Source organism: Metarhizium robertsii (genome assembly GCF_000187425.2).
Source record: "Metarhizium robertsii ARSEF 23 chromosome Unknown MAA_Scf_6, whole genome shotgun sequence".
NCBI lineage: Eukaryota > Fungi > Ascomycota > Sordariomycetes > Hypocreales > Clavicipitaceae > Metarhizium > Metarhizium robertsii.
In genome coordinates, this window is record NW_011942204.1 from 414,374 (window position 1) to 437,984 (window position 23,611).

At 52.7% G+C, this 23,611-nt stretch overlaps 9 protein-coding genes across 9 annotated transcripts; 5 read left to right on the forward strand and 4 right to left on the reverse strand.

The window, feature by feature from the left end:
- Nucleotides 1-313: 313 nt before the first annotated feature.
- MAA_08162 (Clavaminate synthase-like protein) lies at nt 314-1,566 on the reverse strand (the record flags this gene model as incomplete). Its single annotated transcript, XM_007826160.1, has 3 exons — nt 314-1,203; nt 1,299-1,451; nt 1,515-1,566. The coding sequence occupies 3 exons, from the start codon at nt 1,564-1,566 to the stop codon at nt 314-316; spliced, it is 1,095 nt and encodes a 364-aa protein (XP_007824351.1).
- Nucleotides 1,567-1,906: 340 nt separating this feature from the next.
- MAA_08161 (FRG1-like family protein) lies at nt 1,907-2,795 on the forward strand (the record flags this gene model as incomplete). Its single annotated transcript, XM_007826159.1, has 2 exons — nt 1,907-2,289; nt 2,357-2,795. 2 exons carry the CDS (start codon nt 1,907-1,909, stop codon nt 2,793-2,795), a joined length of 822 nt encoding a protein of 273 aa, XP_007824350.1.
- A 329-nt stretch (nt 2,796-3,124) lies between these two features.
- Nucleotides 3,125-4,260, reverse strand: MAA_08160 (uncharacterized protein; the record flags this gene model as incomplete). The annotated part of the gene is made up of 3 exons (XM_007826158.1): nt 3,125-3,323; nt 3,380-3,887; nt 3,954-4,260. 3 exons carry the CDS (start codon nt 4,258-4,260, stop codon nt 3,125-3,127), a joined length of 1,014 nt encoding a protein of 337 aa, XP_007824349.1.
- Nucleotides 4,261-4,854: 594 nt separating this feature from the next.
- On the reverse strand, nt 4,855-6,267 carry MAA_08159 (Mitochondrial substrate/solute carrier; the record flags this gene model as incomplete). The annotated part of the gene is made up of 2 exons (XM_007826157.1): nt 4,855-6,008; nt 6,069-6,267. The coding sequence occupies 2 exons, from the start codon at nt 6,265-6,267 to the stop codon at nt 4,855-4,857; spliced, it is 1,353 nt and encodes a 450-aa protein (XP_007824348.1).
- Nucleotides 6,268-7,303: 1,036 nt separating this feature from the next.
- MAA_08158 (ribosome biogenesis protein RLP24) lies at nt 7,304-7,783 on the forward strand (the record flags this gene model as incomplete). Its single annotated transcript, XM_007826156.1, has 1 exon — nt 7,304-7,783. One exon carries the CDS (start codon nt 7,304-7,306, stop codon nt 7,781-7,783), a length of 480 nt encoding a protein of 159 aa, XP_007824347.1.
- Nucleotides 7,784-8,715: 932 nt separating this feature from the next.
- MAA_08157 (F-box domain, cyclin-like protein) lies at nt 8,716-10,328 on the forward strand (the record flags this gene model as incomplete). Its single annotated transcript, XM_007826155.1, has 2 exons — nt 8,716-9,120; nt 9,180-10,328. 2 exons carry the CDS (start codon nt 8,716-8,718, stop codon nt 10,326-10,328), a joined length of 1,554 nt encoding a protein of 517 aa, XP_007824346.1.
- A 556-nt stretch (nt 10,329-10,884) lies between these two features.
- MAA_08156 (uncharacterized protein) lies at nt 10,885-13,048 on the reverse strand (the record flags this gene model as incomplete). Its single annotated transcript, XM_007826154.2, has 2 exons — nt 10,885-12,021; nt 12,083-13,048. The coding sequence occupies 2 exons, from the start codon at nt 13,046-13,048 to the stop codon at nt 10,885-10,887; spliced, it is 2,103 nt and encodes a 700-aa protein (XP_007824345.2).
- A 6,950-nt stretch (nt 13,049-19,998) lies between these two features.
- On the forward strand, nt 19,999-20,526 carry MAA_11317 (uncharacterized protein; the record flags this gene model as incomplete). The annotated part of the gene is made up of 1 exon (XM_011413305.1): nt 19,999-20,526. The coding sequence occupies one exon, from the start codon at nt 19,999-20,001 to the stop codon at nt 20,524-20,526; it is 528 nt and encodes a 175-aa protein (XP_011411607.1).
- A 1,522-nt stretch (nt 20,527-22,048) lies between these two features.
- Nucleotides 22,049-23,284, forward strand: MAA_11318 (Heat shock protein Hsp70; the record flags this gene model as incomplete). Its single annotated transcript, XM_011413306.1, has 2 exons — nt 22,049-22,082; nt 22,194-23,284. 2 exons carry the CDS (start codon nt 22,049-22,051, stop codon nt 23,282-23,284), a joined length of 1,125 nt encoding a protein of 374 aa, XP_011411608.1.
- Nucleotides 23,285-23,611: the final 327 nt, after the last annotated feature.

Sequence of the window (23,611 nt, forward strand, 5' to 3'; positions counted from 1 at the left end):
TCCACGAATAGGAGTTACTAAGAGAGCGTTGAGAGAGCGTTGAATAACGCCACAACAAGTGCGCATTGGTGAGAATGCCACTTGAAAATCAAGGGGTCGGTTGACTTACTTTCTTTGTGGCCATCATGGCCATGCTAAATTTTGACGATCTTGCCAATGGCATTTTACAAATAGCTTGGGGATAGCTAGAACCGTCTTTGGACAATATACACTCCTTTACAACGAATCTGTCCTTGTAATTTTAACAGGTCAGCTCCGTGAATGACAAAAAGTCATTGGTATATGCATTATAGATCCAGGTATGTATTGCGCATCATGATACGGTATTTTTGGCCACCACGCCCCTCGCAAACTCGCCAAACGTCAAATGTGACTCGAGATCCACCTCATCACCCAAGTTGGGCTGCGTAAACACAGCCAGCGTATTCCTCGCAATAGCACCACCACTCACCGCCGCCCTCACGCCCCTGACATAATGCGGCACAGCCTTGAACCTGCCCGCCGTAATGCGCTCCAGCGTCTCGCCCGTCTGGAAAGCTATACAATCCCTCGGAATCTTCACCTGGTACGTCTCCCCCGCGCGAGACAAGATGTACAGCCCCGCCGAAGAATCAGGCGACGCCGGAAGTTCCTCCAGCGGCGGCAAAGACGCACCAGTCAACCCAACGTCCCCCGGCACAGCGGGACTAACTTTCTGCTCGTCGATAAACATGGCCGACGTCAAGCCCGTAAGACACCCGTGGTCGAGGTGCGTAGCGCACCAGTCGTCCTCGCTTATCCCATCGTTGCTGTGCACATCCTGCGGGAAGTAGTGCAGCAATCTCGCCTTGGTGGTGTTGGACGTGCTCACCACGTGCTCCAGGTAGCCCTTTGGGTATCCCTGGATCTCCCTCTCCGCGAAGCGATCACACGCTCGTGCCACCAGCACGGCAACGTCGATGATGAGCCTGCACAGCTCCGTGACGGCGGGTTTAAAACCGGGTAGCACATTCTCCGGTGGCCACGTATTGGGGGACAAGTACTCCGGGAACGTGTCGGGCGAGAACTCGGGCGTGGGCCTGGCGCACTCGAGGGCTGGGTCGACGTAGAATGCGCAGTTGGCGTAGTACGAGCCCTTGAAGGTGTCTGCCTGCCCGTTTTTGAGGGTTTCTTTGCCCAGCGACCAGCCTGTCAAGTATTTGGCCTTGACGTTTTCCAGTTTTTCTACAGCCGGGTCAGCGCTGGTTTTTTATAAGTACTTAAGTACATATGTAGAGTGGAGGAACGGAGTGTAAGCGGCTGTGGTAGTTTGGCCGTACCTAGTTCTTCGGCAGGGAGATTCCCCAGGTACGAGGCATAAGAGAGCGCCATGCGGCGCAGCTGCGGAAATTCTTGGGGCACATCTTTGACGACTAAGATTCCTAGGGAATCAGGTCCAAAGGCTTGCTGTAGGGTTTCGAAAGAGACGTTGCCTGTTGCGTGTAAGTTTGCCGTGGCCTGTGCCGTCATGCGGCTTCACTACGCGAGAGCCGTACCGTCAGTTAGGTCCTTCAGGGACACTGTTACGGGCTGTGCTTGCGCTACCATTCTGGCCTGTGCATCAAATGATATTCTAAACTCTCGAAGGAAATGACGCAGAATTCGGATCTGCCAGCATCAAAGGGATCCGCGGACGCAAAGTACATTTAAACTTGCGACCCCAGCTCTCAACTCGGCCTCTACAGCTGAAGATGGCCGCTGACCTAACAGGCCCTCGTCAATGGTCACCTGCGGGGGAGGGGCAGAGAAAGCCCGCTTACATAATCAAATGCCCTTTTGAGGTCCGGTAGCCTACCGTGGGATGGAGCTCGCCGCCTCCCGCTCGCGCGTCAGACGCTCATTGCTCACCGACGCCAACCGACCCTTCCCATACTGCCCAACCCGCAGAATGGTCAAGCCATTGAGCTTCAAGGGCGACAAGAAGCCCAAGAAGCGGAAGCGCGCTGCTGATGCCGACCGAGACGATGGCGAGGCCGGCCCTTCGCGGGTCCAAAAGCTCAACAACGACGACGACGCCGCCGCCGTCGACGATGACAGCTGGGTTTCTGCGGATGTTGCGACGGACGTGGTTGGGCCCGTCATGATTGTGTTGCCCACCGAGAAGCCGTCTGCGCTGGCGTGCGACCCCAACGGCAAGGTGTTTGCGATGCCGATTGAGAATATCGTCGACGGAAACCCCACGAGCGCGGAGCCCCATGATGTGCGCATGGTGTGGGTTGCGAACAAGGTATCCGGCACGGATAACTTTCGCTTCAAGGGCCATCACGGACGGTACGCTACCTGCAATCTCGAACTACGCAACTCGCCTGACGCTGCTGCTAACATGGAAAAACATCAGATACCTGGCCTGTGACAAAATAGGCTTCCTATCCGCCACGTCGGAAGCCATTTCTCCCCTCGAGTGCTTCAACGTCATCGCCACGGCCGACACCCCCAGCACTTTTCAGCTGCAAACCCTCCGCGAGACGTTCGTCACCATCAAGCCCAGCACGTCGTCCAAGTCGACTTCTCCTGCAGAAATACGCGGCGACGAGGACAAAATCACATTCAATACGACCATGCGCATACGTATGCAGGCCCGGTTTAAGCCTAAGCTCAAGGCGTCCAAGGAGGAAAAGGCCCTGTCGAAGATTAGTAGGCGGGAGTTGGAGGAGGCCGTGGGCAGGAGGCTGGATGAGAACGAGGTGAAGGTGCTGAAGAGAGCAAGGAGGGAAGGCGATTATCATGAGCGTCTGTTGGATTTGAAGGTGAAGAATCGACATGACAAGTTTGGATGAGGAGGCTACGTCGACCACCTCGACAAGTCGTCCACGTACGCTTCAGCTAGCCGGCGCAAGATGGTGCATAAAAGCAGTTCCGAGCCTCGCATGGAATCATGGCGAGTTCAAATTGTCTTGGCTGCGGGCATGTCGTTGGCTCCCCTAGACGGAGCTCCATGCCATCGGTACCTGTATATACATCAACATGCCGCGGTGCACAAACCACGTACCTGCCAGCACGTAGCGTTCACACACCCCCAAGAGAAAACATTGCAAGTCAAGGGCCACCAAAGACTCAACGCCGGGGATATCATGAGCACACCATCATCACCCACCCCAGCCGGTCCCTAACTGCCCCTCCAAGCCTTGACGTTGCCATCCTCGCCCGCCGTAAACACAACCTGCGCATCGTCAAAGAAGCAAAACGCGCGCACGATATCCTCCCCATGCGCCCCGGGCAGTCCCACGCTGTTCTCCCTGTCAAACACCCACTTCGGCCCGTGGCCCTGATTCCTCGCCAGGAACACAAGTTCGAAGCTCTGCCTCCTAATCCAAAAGTCAGCACACGGCTTCCACCCCCCACCAAAACCAAAAAGACTTACTCCTGAGCGCCGGCGCCGATAATCGCACCGCTACCGTCCGTCTTGCCCATCACGTCCGCGACGTACTGGCACCCCAGCACGCTCCTCAAGTCGCCCCAGTTCTGCGCGGCGTCGCCCCCCTCGGCCCCCTCGTCCACGTCATACAGCGCGAACTGCTCGTCGTGCGAAAGCGCCACGACCTCGGTCCCCGTGAGGAACCCAGCGCGGTGGATGGACGCGCCGTGGTTGAACGTCTGCAGCGTGACGTCGTCCTCGTCCGCGACGCGCGTGTCGTACACGTTGACCAGGCCGTCCGTCGAGCCGCTCAGCAGGAAGGCCGGCTGGCCCGGCCGGAACGCCAGCTGCGTCACGTCGTCGCTGTGCACCTCCTGGTAGTGCGCGCGCGGGCGGGCGCCGGCCCTCACGTCCCAGGCGAAGATGCTCGCCGTGTGGTCGCGCAGCTCGGTGCCCACGGCGATGGTCTGCGTCGACGGCGAGCAGGCCACGGACAGGATGGGCGACGGCGCGGCTTTTTTCGTCGACGTGGTCAGCTAAGTAGCTACCTTCCTTAGATTTCGGGCGTCTGGTGCCTTACCGTTGAACTGCGCCGCGCGGGCTTGGTCCCCGCGCAGTCTGAGATCCCACACGGCCACCGTCCCGTCCTCGCCTGCCGTGCACACCAGGGAGCTGCTCCCGTCGAATACGCGCAGGCTGGTCAGGTTGCCGTGCTGCGTCTTCCACGAGGCCACGGGGCCGTCGGGGAGTCGTGCCGGGCGCAGCAGCGAGAGGTGCTGGTCCGAGGAGATTGTGACGAGGCCCGCTTCTGTGCGGTCCACGTCGAGGACGTATGTTTCCTCGGGGCCGGAGAAGCGGTGCGTCGCGATGTTGGTGAGCGTGTACATGGTGGGTGGGTTGTGAAATTTTGCGACATGAGGGTTGAGCAGCGGGGTTCGCGCACCTGGGTTCGGGAGACCAAGGAACAGTATATGCGTGGGTATTTGCAAGTATAAACCAGGCACAGATGCCTAGTTTAGAATCAGAAGCGCATCCGATACGCCGTTATGTGCTTCACGGGTGGCCTTGCGATGTGGTTTCAAGTGTCTGGTCGTCAGTAGCCATTGCAGCGCCGTTGGTGGGTAAAGATTTGCAGACCCACGGAGAGCTCACTCGCCTTGTCACTGATCAAAGCATCTACGTCACAGCACCAAACAGGCACCAGGTGCATTCTTTTGGGGCGGAAAAAAAATGAAATGCTGTTTAAAGTCATGTTCGACCCCCATTATGTCTATATATCCATGTCCACGCTACTAATATTGTACACTGATTGTCATTCGTATTCTCACTGAGAAACTCACGACGGAGATAATCTAAAGAAGCCGTAGAAGAGAGATTGGCCGCAAACCACCCGCTTTTTGCCAGTCAACGCCTACGAAATGCAAATATTCCGGTGTCTCTGAAAATGGCAACCCCTGCCCCGTGTATATGAAATGACCGCCTCAGTTGTCTTCCTCCCGCTCGCTCATGGATCGCTCGTTGACGCCCCGAAATACCCTCTTCCCAACCTCGTAGCTGCTAATCATGATGGCACATGCCGGTGCGACTTTAAGAACGCGGGGGATCCACCCTTTCCATAGCCCCGGAGCGCCTTCTGTCTTGAATATATGCCACAACAGACGCATCATGTTCTTTTCCTCGGCTGCGTGAGCTTTGCCGGCAAGTCCGCTAGGGCCGTCTCTAAAAACTTGAGTTCGTGTCTTTCCGACATCAAACGGTGTTGTTACAATCGAAGCCAAGGTCCCGGACAGAGCCCCAGCTGTGAAAGAGTCAACAAACGTCTCCATGTGATTCTCCTGGCTCTGGCAGCGCCGTCGGGCGCTCTGAAGGGATTCTGCTCGGTTAAATGGTCGCCCCTGGCTGTCCTCCCGCATATCTGTCAACCGAGAGCGAATAGTTTCATAACCCCACCAGTAAAGGGCGGAGAAGGGAACGTCTCGCCAAAGTGTCAAGGTCAGTCCTCTCCATAGAGACACATAGCCGTGCGTAGCCACCATGTCCCGCACACCCTGGAACGTTTCCACCAAGTGATTCGTCGTTGATGTTCCATGGGCAGCTTGCATTCGCGTTCGAAATAGCTCGATGGGCCCAACAGCCGTGGCAGCAAGAATACGGGCTGTTGATCCTGCAACCAGAGGTGCGTTGTCGCTGGAAAGCCGAGAAAGTGGGCTGACTGGGTTGTATCGAAGCCAGTCATAGCCGGTAAAGTAAATTATGTTGGCGGGAATGGTCATGAGCAACGTCGGTGATAGCCCCCTCCAGAGTGTCGTGAAGCCTTCGTTACGGGCAATCTTCCGCAGGCCATCAAAGGTGGAGTTATACGTCTTCTTTTGCACCTCGTGAACAGCGCAGTCGGCACCAGAAGCTACTGACGAGGTAGCTGATTCAATAATCCCTTCGCCTCTCGGAACAGCGATGCAAAGCTCTGCAGAATTGCCTTGAAAAAAGACTTCGCGACAGCATGCCGTAACTCCGAGCTCCGCGGTCTGTGCAGGCGTGAGGGTGGTCGTCCGTAGGGCGAGTTTTGAAAAATCGACTGCTGAAGTTGGCGTCCGTTGTGATTGCAGGCGAACTCGAACAACATCTAGTGGGGTAACTGTTTGATAGTTAGCATGCGGGAATCAACAGACTGTGCTGGCGTAACTCTCGGACTCACCAAGCAGTGACGTGAGTAAGCTCCCGGACATGGCTGAGATCATCTTCTGCGGCGCGGTGATGTCTGGGACAGGACCCAGGCCATCGCCGCCGTTCGGCGAGCCTACACCGGAGCCTCGGGTCTGCGTGTTCATACTGTCCGCCTCGAGCAGTCTGTCGTAATTTTGGCTGCCAGAATTGAAGGTCGTGATTGAAGTCATGGTGGGCTCTCGGGCTATCGCCCGGTAATCTCGGAGAAAATCGAGCGCTGCTGCAGAGGTCACAGGCTCGGCAATTAGAGCAGAGCCAGTTCCTTGCAAACAGCAATAATTAAAAAGATAGCCCTCTCTGTCAGAAGAAGAGTGAAAATATGAAAATGGGGTCAGAAGTTGGGTGAGGGGGAATGGAGATCATAGACGATTGAAGTCAAGTACGTAACAGCCAACAACTCCGAGACGGCTTCCACAGGAGACCAGAATTTGGGGGATTTGCCCCCCGTAGCCGGAGCAAAAAATCGGGTCGAGCTCGTTTGGCTGACGTTCACAGGGCAGTTCATGGCACATGCCGCAGGTTGCCGCTGTGTGACGGCTAGTCATGATTGGCCGACCTATGGAATCGATGACTCCATTCCCCACAAGGCAACATTGAGGACCTGGACGTATCGATAAGATTATCTCAGCAAAAAATCGGAGGCGGGGCCCTAGATCCTGACTAAGCCAAAAATAAAAAAAGTTATTTGATAACTCGAGTTTGACCGATACGTGCCTCATTGCGATCGTTGTAGCGAGCCTCGGCCATCTCGAGGTAAAGGTCTTCGTCGCAAACGATCCAGGAAGTGTGGTCTTCAACTGGAAGGCTGCCAGGCAAAAGAAAGATTGCCAGTGGTCAACACCAACATACAGGCCTGCATTCTATCCAAAATCCTTCACGATGCGGTAAGGCTCGCTTCTGCTCTCATGAAACGCAGATGAATTGGACTCGATTCTAACCCACGCACAGTATTGAGCCTTGTTATTTCTGCGGCAGACCTAGCTATCCCAGCAAGGGGATAACATTTATAAGAAGTGACTGTACGTTTTGCCTTCCAGCCCTCTTTTGCACGAGGGCAAAATACGCCCGTCTTCGCTAACGCTCGAATCCCCTCCAGCCAAAGCATTTCGCTTCTGCAGGTGAGTACCCTTACCCCAGTGCGCCGAGTCACGCCTTTTTTTTCCTTTTTAACAAAACCCAAGGTCAAAATGCCACAAAAACTTCAAGATGAAGCGTAACCCCCGCAAGCTCAAGTGGACAAAGGCCTACCGCAAGAACGCCGGCAAGGAAATGGTTGTCGACAGCACCCTCCTCTTCGGCGCCCGCCGCAACGAACCCGTCCGCTACAACCGCGACCTCGTCCAGAAGACGTTGGGAGCCATGCAGCGCATCAGCGAGATTCGTGCCCGTCGCGAACGTGTCTTCTACAGGAAGCGCATGGCTGGCAAGCGCGAGCGCGAACTCACCGCCGCCCGAGAGCTGGTCGCCAAGAACGAACACCTGCTGCCCCGGATGCGCGGCAGCGAGAAACGTCGTCTCGAGGAACTGGCTGCCGAGCAGGATCTCGATGTGGAGGAGTTGGCTGCCGAGCACTTGCAAAGCGCCAAGCACGACAAAAAGTTGTTTGGCGGTGAGAAGAAGAGGCTCAGGGTACGGGTTGACGGCGGTGTTGAGGGTGACGGGGACAATGAGATGGATATGGATTAAATACTAGGGGGGCAGTGTGAAGGTTGGTGAAATTTGCGTTGTCGCTGCTCGGCTCGGCTCAGGTGTGTGGTATTTGGGCATCTGTACAAACCACGGGATCTGGCGTGTTTAGGGCATCTACCGCGCCTCGTTTGACTTGTCGTGGCCTGCCGCGGAGCATACTTTCTACTTGGCGTTTTGGGATCGGTAATCAAAATAGATGTTATGACATTGGTACTCCGTACATCCACTTGACTACCCAGCACTACGCAAAACGCGCACAGCACCCGAATGCCTTTTTATCAGTGCACATGCTGTGCCCAAGGTGAACACTAACAAAGGCATGACGAGGGTTTTATAACTACCTGCGTAGTTATCTAACAGAATTGTACAAGAGGGATATTTCGGGCCGATGCCCATGAACCCCAGCTGAGTTTAGTCATCAGATCTCTCAGTGCAAACCCAGTACCAGACCAACAATGCAATATACATTAAACATTTTGTCCTTGTTTCGGGCAACCAAAATGGCCATCCAGCCACCAACTATCCGTGCCTCATCCGTCTGCCCTGTATTGCTAGCACCCAGTGAGTGTATAGTCAACCGTTGGCAATTCGGCCACCAGCCCGCTGTGGTAAGCACAAGCGCTCACCCAATCAGGAAGCGGCCATGACCGAGTGTAGTCATCACGGAGCAGAACTAATACATTGCATCACCGCAACTCAACCTCATCAAAACATCAAATAATCTAGGGACAGGAGCCTACATCATGGCCCGCCTCAGAAAAGTACTCCGATACTCCTAGTCCCCAAGACCATTGATCCCTCAGCCCTCCCAATTTTTCTCCTCCGTATCACATTCACACTGCGATAACTCAAGTCTCCCTCACTCGGCCCTACCGGACTTTGGAGCCAAACGTCCAAGTCGACACCTGCCACACCATCTCACAGACAACATGGAAGAATCAAACGAGCTGGGCCCAGAGCTCGAGTCCTTTAGACAGCAATGGCTGTCCGAAGTGCGCACCAAGAAGGGCGAGCAAAGCACTCAACCCCAACCACGCAACTCTGTCCCATCAGCCTCGACTGCTCCCCCTCCTCCAAGGAAGTCCATGGCGCGCCGGCCCTCGCCTGCAAAGAGTAGAAAGGCACCTCTGGCAGCTGAAGAGGAAGACGAGTACCTCCATGGCCGATCCTTCGACGATGGCCCTGAACCCTCGGGCAACACCATTGATGGGTCGGTCCGTATGCCGCCTCAGAGGGAGCTCGTTTCGGCGCTGGATCACTACGAGGAGGCCATGGAGAAGGAAGCCCTAGGCAACATGGGCGATAGTCTGAAACTATACCGGAAAGCTTACAGAGTAAGTCCAAGAAAGAGAAAATCATTGCGCATCGCAGTACATGGCTCTGACGAATATAGATGGACCACGGCGTGCATCGCCGCTACCGCGAGAAGCACTTCCCACAGCATAAACAACCTCAAAGCGCACCCACAGCGTCATCAACGCAAATCACATCAACAGACGCCACGCCCGCAGGAGGCGACGCACCCGTCGTACTCCCCATCAAAGACCTCATCGCCAGCTTTGCCGGCCTCCAAATCGAAGCAGCGCCCCCCGAAACAGACGGCACACCACCCGCGCCGTGCCCCCTCTCCTGCCTCCCCAGCGAGCTCCTCGTCCACATCATGCAGGACGTGGCGGCCCTCGACGTAGGCGACTTTGCGCGCCTCTCGCTCGTCTGCAAACCCCTCGCGTACCTAGTCGCCACCGAGGAGCGCACATGGCGCCACGTCTGCCTCGGCGCGCGGTTCGGCTTCGCAGCGATGCACCGCCGCTGGAGCAAGACGGTGGAATGGGAAGCCCTCGACGAGGACGACGGGCCCGCCGGCAGGACGACCGAGGACGCAGCCGCCACGGCGTCCCTCGTGCCCGTCCCCTACGCCTCCTGGAGGGCCATGTTCCGCGGCCGGCCCCGGATCCGCTTCAACGGGTGCTACATCAGCACCGTCAACTACGTGCGCTCGGGGCAGGCGTCCACCAACCAGGCCACCTGGGGCGGCGCGCCGATTCACATCGTCACGTGCTACCGGTACCTGCGCTTCTTCCGCAACGGCACCGCCATCAGCCTCCTGACGACGCTGGAGCCCACCCACGTCGTGCACCACCTGACCGGGGACCTGCTGCGCCTGCACCGGGACAGCGACAACGCCCACGCGCACCTGCCGTCGGCGGCCATGCAGCGCGCCTACAAGGGCCGGTGGCGGCTGTCCCCCGGCGCGGGGGGCGACACGGACGCCGAGCAGGCCGGTCCCCCCCGCGCCGAGGAGGACGACGAGCAGCTGCGCGAGGGCGACGTGACGGTCGAGACCGAGGGCGTCGACCCCAAGTACATGTTCAGGATGGACCTGTCGCTTCGCACGGCCGGCAAGGCCGCGCGGAATAATAAGCTCGTGTGGAGGAGCTTCTTTAGCTACAATAGACTGACGGACGACTGGGCCGAGTTTACGCTCAAGCACGATAAAGCATTCTTCTTTAGCCGAGTGCGCAGTTACGGCGTGGGCGAGTGACGTGCCACCGGCCGCGGCCGGGGGGAGCGGGCGGATCAAGGGACATGGAGGAGCCAAGATGTGAGTACAGTTGAGCCATGTTATATTTAATTGCCATTTAGTGATGAAATATTATATGCCGGACTGTAAGAAATTTTAAATAAAAAGGAGAGGCAAGGCCTGGTATTGTCTTGGCATAAGTTTATACACTGAATTGAAATTCCCAATTATATATTCCAAACCGCAGGAAGCAAGCGCATTTTTACCGCCCAATCCCACCTGTCGTATATATATGTAAATGATATCCCAAAAATGCCGTCTTGTTAGGAAACCAAGCTAAGGAAAAAAAAACTGTAAATGAGACATGGCCGGCCAATAGCTCCATTTCGAAGCTTATCAACATCATGTCCGTAGTATGAGCTGCTAGATGGTATCGTCAAGTCGCTTTCTGCGAGTTCGCTAAATGTATCCAATAAATATGTCGTGGTTTGCGAGTTAAAAAAAAATGAATGGAAAGCAGTCGAGACCTCGCCCGTGAGGTAGATTTGTGCAGGCGTATCTAGATAAGACAGTCGAGCTACCTTATCCTTCGCCCATCAATAAATTTGGGACTGTTGGGATCATAATAGCGATCCCGATATTCCGTTGCCTTGCGTGCTTCAAATGCCGCCCTCTCCTCTTCATCTAAGCTGAATGCCTTCTTAAACCAGCCAAAAGCACTCTTCTTCTTCCGGAGCGTTGGTCCTGTCGTGTTTGAGCCCGAGGACTGGGTTCTGTCATCATCATCATATACTGCATTTGTTACGTTGCTCAGAGTGCTCATGCCACCGATAGCGGATGGCTGACTGCGCAGATGCATGTAAGACCCACGAGACCCGACAGAAGTGTGAGGCCGCTGCTGCAGTGCTGAGTGTGGTGATGCACGCACGGGACGATAGTACTGCTGGTGGTCTGATCGAGGCGAGTGCGTAATGTGTGGCCGAGCTGGAGATCTTCCAACGTCTGAGCCAGCCCGCGATGCCGCCCGTTGGGTGATGGATTCTGAGTCCGAGCCGTACGCTGAATCCAAGGGGTTCGAATGGGTAGTTCGAGGTGTTCCAAGGCCAGGCGATGGCGGCCGGACAGGCCTCGGCGGAATCTGCATCGTGTCTGGGGAGTTGGTCTTTTGGGATACTTGGGGAACAATGGAGGACCTGGCCTGTGGAGCCCCCTGGCCATCGATACCAAGCGCATTGTCTTGGGATTGTGTTGGGTCTTGAGGTTTCGGTGAAGAGGTCCCGGCTGGCTTTAATGCAGGGGATGGTGAAGGTTCCTGGGGTTGGGGGGTATATGTGCGAGGCTGGAGTACATACAGTGGTTCCTCGCTCGCCGATGGGCTTGGGCTGGGTTCATCCGCTCGTTTGCTCGCAGCCTTTGACTGAGGAGCAGATTGTGTAGGTGTCTGCGTACGAGAATGATCGCCAGGAGTGCGGCGGAGAGGGGAGCGATGAGGAGGAAGTAGGGGGAGTCCGCCGGGAAGAGGGAATTCTTCCCCCAAGTCAAGACCAATGGTGCTCGCGCTTCTCGTCGAGGTCGCAACACTCTGAACACTGGACTGATGCTGGTGTTGCCGCAGTGGTAGGTTGCGGGACTGCCTTGATGAAGATACAGACTTGGTTGTGTCGTTTAGTGCTTGAGAACTAGAAGAGGGAGCGGAAAAGGGCTGGATATTTGCCTGAAGACCACCGTTAGCAGTAGCGCCTCGTTTCTGCGAGTTCTTTTTGCGGCAAACTTACCCAAGTCCTACGACTGACTTCTCCGGCCTTCTTCTCCATCTCGCTGATAATGGTTGAGAGTCGCACAATGACATTACTAGCTTCTTGTACACGATCACTCATGTCGTCAAAGGCACTTAACCAACCCTCCGTATTGCCCTTCATGGCGTCGAATATATCGGCCACGTCAGGACGCTCCATTCTCCAGGTTGCATCTTCTTCGTCGTGAAGCCAGCTAGTAAATGCGGCGGTTGATTGCAATCCAGCCTCGATATCCTCATCCCACTGCTTCAGGGCCGCATTCGTTCTGGAAAGCACGTGGTCAATTTTTTCATTGCCGTCGATAATCTCAAGACGGAAGTTTCGATCTTCGAGGAGCTCTTCAAACACCTGAACATTGGCCAGTGGGAGTTTCAAGTGTTCTATGCGCTCATTCAAATCATCGATTGCCTGCCCGAGGTCCTCGAGTGCAACTTCTAAAAACTCATCGACTTCGTCAATATGACCTTGCAGAATATTGACGACTTGAGCATTGCTGTTGGCCATGCCATTGAGCAGGAGATACACGCCAAAGGATATTTGCCCAATCAGCTTGATGAGTTCGTGTTGATTTTGGCCGGGTCGAAGGCGCCATTTCGCGTCGAATGGATCGTCGCCTCGATCCTGGGCGATTAGGGCCTCTCGACGTCCTCGGGCATCCAACTCTCTGAGCTTTGGCTTGTCTCCCGGGACCCCGTTTGTTGCTTCATCTAGCGACTCGGAGAATGCCTCTTGGAGAGCTGGGATCGGATGAATAGGTATATTATGAGGAGTCAGGGGTGGTTGTGTCAATTCGGTTTGTTCTAGTTCGTCTCCTTTTTCCGACTTGTCCTGGTCCGGATGAGGCGCTTCGGTTTCGACAAAAGGCTCGGGAAGTGTAGGTGAGAATAGGGAAATGCGAAGACCGCCTGCTCCGAAATTGAGCGGCGGTAGCTGCGTACTCGTCATGGTAATACTAGATAAGGAGCTCATCAAGAAAATATTGGACGGGACCAGCCGTTTTCCTCGGGGGTATGTAGAGGGCGGTCTGTTCTATCCGGTCCCAGGATTGAATTCGCAAGCTACACTCGCGCAGCCGTGGGTGACGCAACAGCTACATGTAGAGGACCAGTCTCAAAGGACAGGGGGGCGAAATGCCATCCTCCTTTGTCGAGCCACTTCGGCAGACGCGTCGTTATCCGTCGACAGCGAAAAGGCGCTCGAGCTTCGAATGTGGGAGAGAGCTACGGCAATATGCCACTCTTGCGATTGAAAGATTGTGAAAGGAGTGAGACAATAGCGGGTGGGATAAGCGGCAGGGCCCAAGAAAGCGGTGCTGATTCAGCCTCCACCCCCATGCGATGTTGATGAGAGAAACTACCAGGGTGACTGGGGCGACACTGTACGAGAGAAGGACGAGAACCTTCTCAGCCTGTGGAGGTTCTAAACTATTAGTAGCAGAACAATGACGGAACAAAGAACGGGATACCTGGTCGAGGCACGGGGCGAGGTGGGCGACGATGGGCGCATGGGCGAGGGAGACATATCAACAGGGGACCTGTCGACGTACTCGCTCGGCCTAGGCACTTGTCCACGAACATGGAGTGGGTGTCCTCCGTACTCGATACAACATATTAGCATTCCCGCCGTGTGGCATCGATTTCTGTCGAGGCTTTCCGGCCCCCCGCCGCTCGACGCTCCAGGGCCATCAAGCCACCAACCGGGAAGAAGGGCAGTCAGAGCACGGCTGGCGAGACCCCTGGCGCTAGGTGGAAGCGCCGTTGCTACTAGTCCGGTAGTATTGCAACATTGAAGCCAATATAAATTGCTAAATTAGGCCCTCTTGTGGAGTGCAGAATTGGCGCAGCTTCTAAACCTTGCGGAGGACAAGGGGCGGCTCCTGGCCTCCAGACCTCGATCGAGTGGTGGCACTGGCTTCACGCAATAAAGATGGTGGGCAGCGGCGCAGGAGAGGCAGGAGAGGCAGGAGAGGACTCTGCGAGAAGGCCAAACACGGACAGGACTGACGGGGGTAGCAGGAGGTTCTCATGGTCAAGGGCTGCGGCCAGGAACACCAGACAGGAACACCAGACAGGATCTGGGCGAGGGGCGGTTCGTCGGAAGCAGAGGCGACATCGAGCTCAGGAATGTGGTGCCATGTCTTGGTGAGCGATGCGGAGATTCGGATAGGAGGTTCCTCGGTCGCTCTTTCCGTCTTCCACAGCCCACATGCACACCAACTCCAGATGTCACGGCTCGCGAGGGCAATCATGCTCCAGCCATCAAAAATGCATCTCCAATCCCCGGCTCTTTTGTGCCATTTCTGGCTCGACAGGCGAACATGAAGGCAATTGTACAATGTATGTACGTACATGTCACGACTGTCACCTGCCGAGAACCAACCCCTGTTGGCGCGTCCACCATGATTAGCTCTGACCACCCAGCGGGCCTCACGGGAAATACTTGGCCAAGTACGTACGGAGTATTTGTTGGATCTGTCAGTTGATGAGCATCCAACGGATTCCATTGTTTCATCGTTTCCGTCAATCAAACGCCCATGAACCCGGCCTCCGCCTTTTGCCATGATCAAGAGCACAAGACCAACCGAGCAAAGCGCGACGTTGAATGCGCAGCCTTTCGTTGATGACGGACGGGGACGCGTAATTGACACCGCCATAGCTGCAGGTACGCCGTGGGACGGAACAAGCTATTGGTGGAGGGCGTACGAATGCTATTTCTTGTCCCATGCCCTTACAGTCCAATCGTCGGCCATACTTTGTGTGTGCGGAGTACAGTTGTCGTATTGGATAAGGGCCATCGCTTGGCGGCAGCCACCTCACCTACTTGGCACAAACACCGCACAACATGCCGTGAAGCCATATTTATTATCGCCTTGCAGGGCGAAACGGAGTCCGATGTGGTGTGATGCTGCGGCTTGTTTTTTATTAGTACTACTACTATTATTATGATTCCGTTGGAACAGGCGGCTCTCGGCTTGACCCTTTCTGGGCTCTCGAGGCCGTCATTCATTCGCCTTGATTTGACCGCATCCATCGGAACGACCCTTTGCAAGCGGGCCAGGCCGACCGCATCCACGCGCGGAGTAAGAAAAGGTCGATATTTTCGCCATGGCCAGTTTCAAATACCAGTAATTCTGAAATGCAAAGTTTTTTTGTTTCAGAAAAAGTCTAACAGGGAGACTTGCGCTATGAGCTACCCATCGCGCACGGATAACGGGTTTGCTATCACGGGCTGGTCAAAACCTAATCTGGCCATCTGGCCTTAAGAGATTGTAGCCATTACAAAACACACCTCTTCTCATACCTCAGATAGGATAGCTCGACACAAGAAGGACGTCCTCAAAACGCCGGCTATCCCTTGCCGACGGACGTATACTCATTTCCTAACTATCGTGATAATTTCTGGACCAACTTCTTCAGCAGCTCAAGATGACGGCATTTTACACCACAAGGTACTCTTCCGGCTGATGATGACCTGGTCAATCGGTCGATTCAAATATTCATGTAGGACTTCAAATGAGGGAGAGACTCAAGGGTCTCTTCACCTATCCGTCACAGCGTCTGCCGCTTCATTCACTGCTTCCCCTAAGCCCAACCGCCATTATCGTGTGGTATGATTGGCGCCGCCGACTGTTGATGTTAATTGGTGCGGAGGTTTCTTCTGCGCTAAAACAGTTTCTTGAGCTGTGTGTGTCTCGGTGTAGTTTGATCGCGAGGCGTCGATCCACGGGTTGATTTCAAACCATGTCTGGACGGTGTTCAATGTCTCGAATCTCAAACGAATCCATCGGGTTGCTCCCGATACCAACCTCCCCAGATAGGATAAGAGTGGCCCCCATCTCTGCCAGGACAAGGCGACCTGTCGCTAAACGGAAAAACTTTCAAATGTTATTTTATATCAATTGCCTCGCACAGAGTGAATTCGCGTTGGTCCCTAGGGTAAGTGAACACCAGCACCTGTGGCTGACTGCCAGGGAAGCGTAGGGACAGACAGGCCGCGGGAAAACGAATAACCAATGATAGTACAGCCGTTACAATCCTAATGCGGTGGAGCCAACTCGCGATTCAAACCTAGGAGCTACATGAAGCGTACGAGGGAGAGTGATGCCGTCACGCTTGCATACTGACAACGACCTTCGTGGCGACCACCCCATCCAGTGCCTGATTCAATTATCGCCATGACTACCAGCTGCACCCCTTTTTTTAGATGGACACAAAAAAAAAGCGGTTCGTTCGAGTATATATATATATATAGAGAGAGAGCTCTTTAAAGGATGTGCCAATTCTACAAAGTGCAAAAAAAGAACAGCTTGAATGGGTCTCTCCCGCCGGGAATTGAACCCGGGTCTCAAGCGTGACAAGCTTGCATACTGACCACTATACTACGGAAGATGAAATGGCTTTTAACCATCGTAGCTCGTGTTGCTGTGATCACATGACGACTTTAATTGATTTATAAATGTCTCGTATCACGTCTTGCAGATATACCATGGCAGTACCCTAGACTGACCACATGCACACACGGTACATGCATTACAACACACCCAAAAGCTAAAAATATATTACGCGATCCTATAGTGTAGAGTGATCATAATGCTGCACATGATGAAAATGTAATGAATCGCATTGGCAGGCTTCAACGATGGCTTGGATAAGCAGACAGTCTGGCGGAAGTGGTTGACAACAAATAAGACAAAGCTGCAGCAAGTTTACTCTCGGCACTTGGAACCAAAAAAGTACCGTCGCAGCACAACCCGGCCTGATACGGTGCTACGTGGCTGAATAACATGCATCCGACCAAATCAACAGCCTCATCAGGCTTTGACACATCATCTAAATACCCAAAGATCGTGGGGTTGAAGTTCTTTACTCTGCGTACTGTCAATACCACATTTATCAACATTGGAAGGTCTCTCGGGGGCTTCGAGTGTCCTCGCCATCGTTGATTTGCCCACACAAGGTTGCCTTGCTGTGCTTCCAGTATTTCAATGACGTCAAAAAAGTGAGGGATGACACTTCTAGACTACGCAGAGAAGTTGCGAACCTCGAGCATGCCTCGAAGAGCATTCAACAGCTCATCAATGGGCCACATCGTGCAAAGCTCGAGGCTTTTCAACAGCTATCCAATGCCATCCAGGACTGCCAATTAAGACTGCACCAGTTACATGACAAACTTAGACCAAAAACAGCCCGTCGGGCAATCACATGGCTTGGATCTCAAACCTTGAAATGGCCCTTCCAAAGCAAAGACGTCGGGCATATCGTCCAAGATCTTGAAAGATGTACGCGAACCACGCATTTGGCTTTGCGAGTTGACCAGCCGTACTACGAAACCTCTCCATAGTAATACTGCCAGGGAAAAGCACTAATTGACTGGTAACAGCAATAATCTTGTCGAAATTGATCGAAAGACTGTTCTCGACCGCCTCCCAATTGCCAAAGGAGCCTGTTTTGACTCCCACGAGGAAGAAAATGGCCGGATTTACCTGTAGAATACCCGAGTAGATCTCCAACAAATTTCAGCATGGGCTGCGGACCCCAATAATCTTCTGGCTGAACGGCATGGCAGGGACTGGGAAGTCAACCATAGCCCGTACGGTTGCCCAAAACTTCACTAAAGGGCATCGCATTGGAGCCGGCTTCTTCTTTAAGAGGGGGAAGCTGATAGAGGGGACCTGAATAAGTTCTTCTCAATAATTGCGGCGGATCTCATTGCGAGAAAGCCAGCCATCTCTCTCCACATGAAGAATGCTATTGATGCCGACCCAGCCATCCTAAGAAAGGCAATGCGAGAATAATTCGATAGGCTTATCTTAAAACCTTTATCCATGATTGCGCCAGAGATCAGGAACGATCCCACCGTTGTTGTTGTCGACGCACTAGATGAATGCGAACGACAGGATGATATTACGCTTTTGATCTATCTTTTCTCTCGTACTAACATGTTGGAGGCCGCGGGACTACGAATCTTCTTAACCAGCCGGCTAGAACTGCTAATAAGACTTAAGTTTAGTAGGATTGAGGGAACATATCAGGACCTAGTACTCCATCAAATAGCCGAAACCATGGTTGAGCACGATATATCAGAATTTTTAGAGCACGAGCTTGCAAATATCCGAGACGAATACAATGCTTAGGTTCGGGAGGATAGAAAGTTACCAGAATCCTGGCCTGACCAATCGACTATTAAGTTACTGGTTCGGATGGTGAGCCCGCTGTTTATTTTCGCAGCTACCGTATGCCGCTTTATCGCTGATCGCAACGACGCCAACCCCGACCGTCAGCTGCAGGAGGTTATACACATAGGTAGTGACATATCACAACGAGATGCGAAGTATCTACCTGTCCTGAATAAACTCATCATGGGACTGTCCAACATGCGTCGGGACAAGGTTCAGGAATTTCGACGCATCGTCGGCGCCATCATCGTACTCGCAGATCCTTATCGACATCTGCATTGGCACAGATTCTTGACATTCCACGCGAAAATATTGATGATAGATTAGATATGCTGCACTCAGTGTTAAGCATTCCGCCATCAGCACAGTCAGCAGTAGGCTGCTTCATCTATCCTTTCGCGATATCTTATTAGACCCTGATAAGCGCGGAAAGAACCTCTTCTGGATTGATAAAAGAAAAGCTCACAAAGAGCTGACTATTTATTGGCTGTCTGCGTATGATGTGCCATCTTTGACAAGATATCTGTGGCGTTTAAGCTCCCGGCACACCCCGATCTACGATTAGTGCCCAGAAAGTAAACGCCTGCCTTTCGCCAGAGGTACAATATGCCTGTCTATACTGGGCATATCATCTACAAGAGGATGAAAACCACTGTCTATATAGCGAACAAGTCTATGACTTTCTTACCCACTATTTTCTCCATTAGATTGAAGCATTAAGTCTTCTAGGGAGAGCTTCGGACAGCGTTCGACTAATCAAGGCGTTACAAGCATTTGCTAAGGTAGATTAATAAGGTATACGCTTAGTGATATATAACTCAGTTAACTTTGAAGTAGCTTCAAGAACATACCGAGTTGCTAGACTTAGTTGATGACGCTTTTCGATTTATTCTTGCGGGCATCTGAGTTATTGACGCGGCTCCTCTTCAAATTTATCCCTCGCTACTCGCATTCGCGCCAAACAAGAGTACGGTGCGGTTGATATTTGAAACACAAATTCCAAGTTGGATACTGCTTGGGCCTAAAACAGAGAGTGTTTGGGCCCAATACCTGCAGACTCTGGAAGATCATGGTGCCGCGGTGAATTCTGTGGCTTTCTCCCACGACCCAAAGCTCATTGCCTCGGCGTCCAATGACGAGACCGGTACGAATCTGGCGCGCGGGCATGAGCCAATGTGTATAGACTCTCAAGTGCCATGATAACTGGGTGGACTCGGTCGCCTTCTCACATGATTCAACACTTGTAGCTTCTGAATCCAACGATAAGATGATACGAATCTGGGGTATAAGTACGGTCGACTGTATACAGCCTCTCAAAGATCATGGTGGCTGGGTGAACTTGATAGCCTTCTCGCATGACTACTGTGACAAGGGCTCGTTATGAGAGCTTGAAGCAATAGCTCAATTCAGCTAATAACAGTCTTTGGTATCAAAGGTCCTTGGTTTTCCTCAAGGCCTTGAGGGACCAAAGGTGTCTATAAATACAAGAAGTCGGTGAGGGACTTTGCCCTAGGTCTAGTGACCGTAGCCCTTGTGTAACAGGCGATGTCCGTGTAACAACTCCGCACTCATAGCCTCAGCCTCTGATGATAAGATTATTCAAATTTGGTGTACGGCTACGGGCGAGTGTATACAGGCTCTAAAAGGCCATAGAAGTTAGGTTAACTCGGTGGCCTTCTCACACGATTCAAAGCTTGGGGCCTCAGCTTCCAACGACACGATGATACGAATCTGGTGTGTAAATACAGACACGCATATACGGACCCTTGAGGGCCCCAACGACCATAGCGGCGCAGTAGGCTTCATAGCTTTCTCGCAAGATTCGACTCTCGTGGCCTCTGCTTCGAACGACAAGATGTTAATCTGGCGTGTGAATGCGGGCGAGTACACGCAGATCCTTGAAAGCCCCGAAGGCCCGAGCGGTGCAGTGAGCACAATAGCCTTCTCACACGACTCAACTCTCGTGGTCTCGGGCTCTACTAACGGGATAGTACAGATTTGGTGTGTGGATATGGGAAAGTGTAAGCAATCTGTCACGGGCCATAGTAGCTGGATAACCTCGGCTGCCTTCTCATGCGATTCAATACTCATGACCTCAGCCTCCAACGGTAAGATGATGCGGATATGCAGCGTTGGAGACCGGCGAATGCAGGGAGGAAATCAGCGTTGGCATTACAACAGATGTTTTGTCATATGCAGCAGATATTACGCGTTTACTGACTACTCACGGCATTTTTACTATACGTGATACGCCTTCTGTGTCATGTTGTATAGATGCTCGAAATATTTCTCCACCTGAACCTTACGCCGCCTATAGCATTAGCAAGGATGGATCCTGGATCACGTTCAATGGAGAAAATGCACTCTGGATACCAGTGGAATTTTGTCCTTGCTGCTGGGCGGTGTCAGGATCTACCATTATGATCGGATCGGATGCGAGTCAGGCAAGCTTATAACTATTAGGCTTTCCTGCGGCTTGAACAGGGATAGTAAGGAATGATGGCTTAGGTATCTACTTTAATTCATGGGGCTTACTGAGCACGTTGATTATAGTATATTTTGGACAAGATCAAGCGCGACTTATATCCAGCAGCTAGTTATAGTAAAATCGTAGCTACGAATTAAAGAGATTATTTGATCTCGAAGATGAGTGCGTGGTTTCAGAATTGACGAGAGTCCAAGAGCTCTCAAATGGAGGATATAGATATACCAATGCTGGGTGTTAGCGAGGAAGTGGCCTTGTCAGATCAAGTAGCGCAACACCAAGAGGCGTAGTCCGAGGTCATTGTGTACCTATGGCGAGAAGAGTAGGGTACAGCTGGTTCAGCTTGATAGAGTAAACGTTTCATCTTTTTGGTGTGCTGTCTATTGCTGCACTATGGCAGCATGAACCTTTAAAGTAACCAACACATGCTTAGCATAAGGCATAGATGCACAAGTCATGTCGACTAGTTCGTGGAAATGCGTATAATGGATTCGCTTGGAATTGAGGCTGTGTGACGGCAATGCATCATGCCACAAGTACCTTAAGCTCCACCTGGCTGAGAGTCACAGTTATAAGCTTATAATGGAATCGTGTTTCATGTTATGCCACATGTCCCAATCGACAACGGGACACCCTGAACTACCTTTATGCGAGTCCCTTCCGAAACAGTAGGATATAGAACATGTTTACTAGCTCAAAACCTGCTTTTCTAAAAGGATGGATTACATGCTTACTGTAGACAAGTATACAGCTTGCTATACTACCACCCTCCCTTGCTCCTCATCATGCCGATGGCTGGAAGGCAAGCGAGTGGGCCGTCCTGTTTCAGACTTTACAAGAGCTGGGACCTTCACGGCTCGTGAGGCTCTCCCGTTCCTTGGTAATATTTTATCTGCATTGAATGACGAACCAGCCACTAGCGGGCTGTGTCTCAACTTAAGTCGTATCGATGGTATGCATGGCACTGCCACGGTACATGATACTGACTCATCGCCATCGCTTGTATCACACACGCAGCATTGAATTTATGCACGGAATGACGATGGGATAGTCCTGCACAATGCTCGCGGCTGTAGAGTGGAAAGCTACTAGGCTGAGTATAAAAGGACGGCCAAATCTAATAGAAATGGACGCTACACCTCTTCATGCTATAACAGCTAGGCCTCTACACCTGATAAAAATCTATTGATTCCCTAGTCTCTATTATAGTCTCGGTTCCGACTATTTCAATCTCATTTCCTTTCCATTTTATAGAATTCAAAGGGACCCTAAAAGGACATCAAAAATGGTTCGCATCGCTACGGTGACACTTGTGGCCTGTACGTATATCCTGTTGTTTCTGAGTCCTCTTCGTCCCTTTGTGTGCGTTGGATGCGCCGCCATATCATGTCGCATGACTGAAACCAACGACTAACACAAACTCTTTCAAGTCGCCGCCTCTGCCTTTGCGTCACCCCATAATAGAGTTAGAGGTGGCGCCAGGGTCGAGCTTACCAGGAGAACCCCCGCGGAGGATACTGCCGCCAAGCAACAAGCCCAGATAGTACGAAACTACGCGAAGCAATTGGAGCAATACGCTGAACAGTTAGAAAAGGGCGGTGGCACCGAGACTGGAAATGGACAGCCTACTCCCAATACCCCGAGTGGTAATGAAGACGAGACGGGAAATAAGCCGCCTACTCCCGGTATCCCGAGCGATAATAAAGACGAGACGGGAAATAAGCCGCCTACTCCCGGTATCCCGAGCGATAATAAAGACGAGACGGGAAATAAGCCGCCTACTCCCGGTATCCCGAGCGATAATAAAGACGAGACGGGAAATAAGCCGCCAACTCCTAGTCGGCCTACTCCCAGTCCCCCGGGCTCGTCTCCATTATTCCCCGGTGCTGAGGATGATTCTACCGGTGCTGGGAATAGTCCTATTGGTGCTGGGAATAGAAACGAGACGGGAAATAAGCGGCCTACTCCTAGTTGGCCTACTCCCAGTCCCCCGGGATCGTCTCCATTATTCCCCGATGCTGGGGATGATTCTACCGGTGCTGGGGATGATTCTACTAGTGTAGGGGATGATTTTACTGGTGCTGGGGATGATTTTACTGGTACTGGGAATAATTCTACCGGTGCTGGGGATGATTTTACCGGTGCTGGGGATGATCTTACCGGTGCTGGGAATGGTCCTATTGGTGCTGGGGATGGAACCGAGACGGGAAATAAGCAGCCTACTCCCAGTCGGCCGGGCTCGTCCCCATTATCCCCTGGTGCTGGGGATGATCTTACCGGTGCTGGGGATGGAACCGAGACGGGAAATAAGCAGCCTACTCCCAGTCGGCCGGGCTCGTCCCCATTATCCCCTGGTGCTGGGGATGATCTTACCGGTGCTGGGAATGGTCCTATTGGTGCTGGGGATGGAACCGAGACGGGAAATAAGCAGCCTACTCCCAGTCGGCCGAGCTCGTCTCCATTATTCCCTGGTGCTGGGAATAATTCTACCGGTGATAGTAGTATCGCTTTTAAAGAGTAGTAGTATAGAAGCTTTAACGACAGCCACATGCTCTCTTTTAAAAAGCAATAACAACACGAAGGATGCCAAATCTGGCTCCCTGCCGCGCCGACTCTTTTAGACAGAAAGGGTTAATCCTTCAAGTCAGAATGAATAATCCATGAATTAGAGGCATAGAGACTCCTGGAATAGAACCTTGGTGCTAAAGTGTTATAATAAAGTCAAGACAAGTAAACAACGTGACAATACACCCTAGGAAAAAGTCAAATATGACATGAAAGAAAAAGACAGACTGGATAAATTAAAAATCTTCTAGAAACAATACTTATTTCCAGTGCTTAAGAAGGA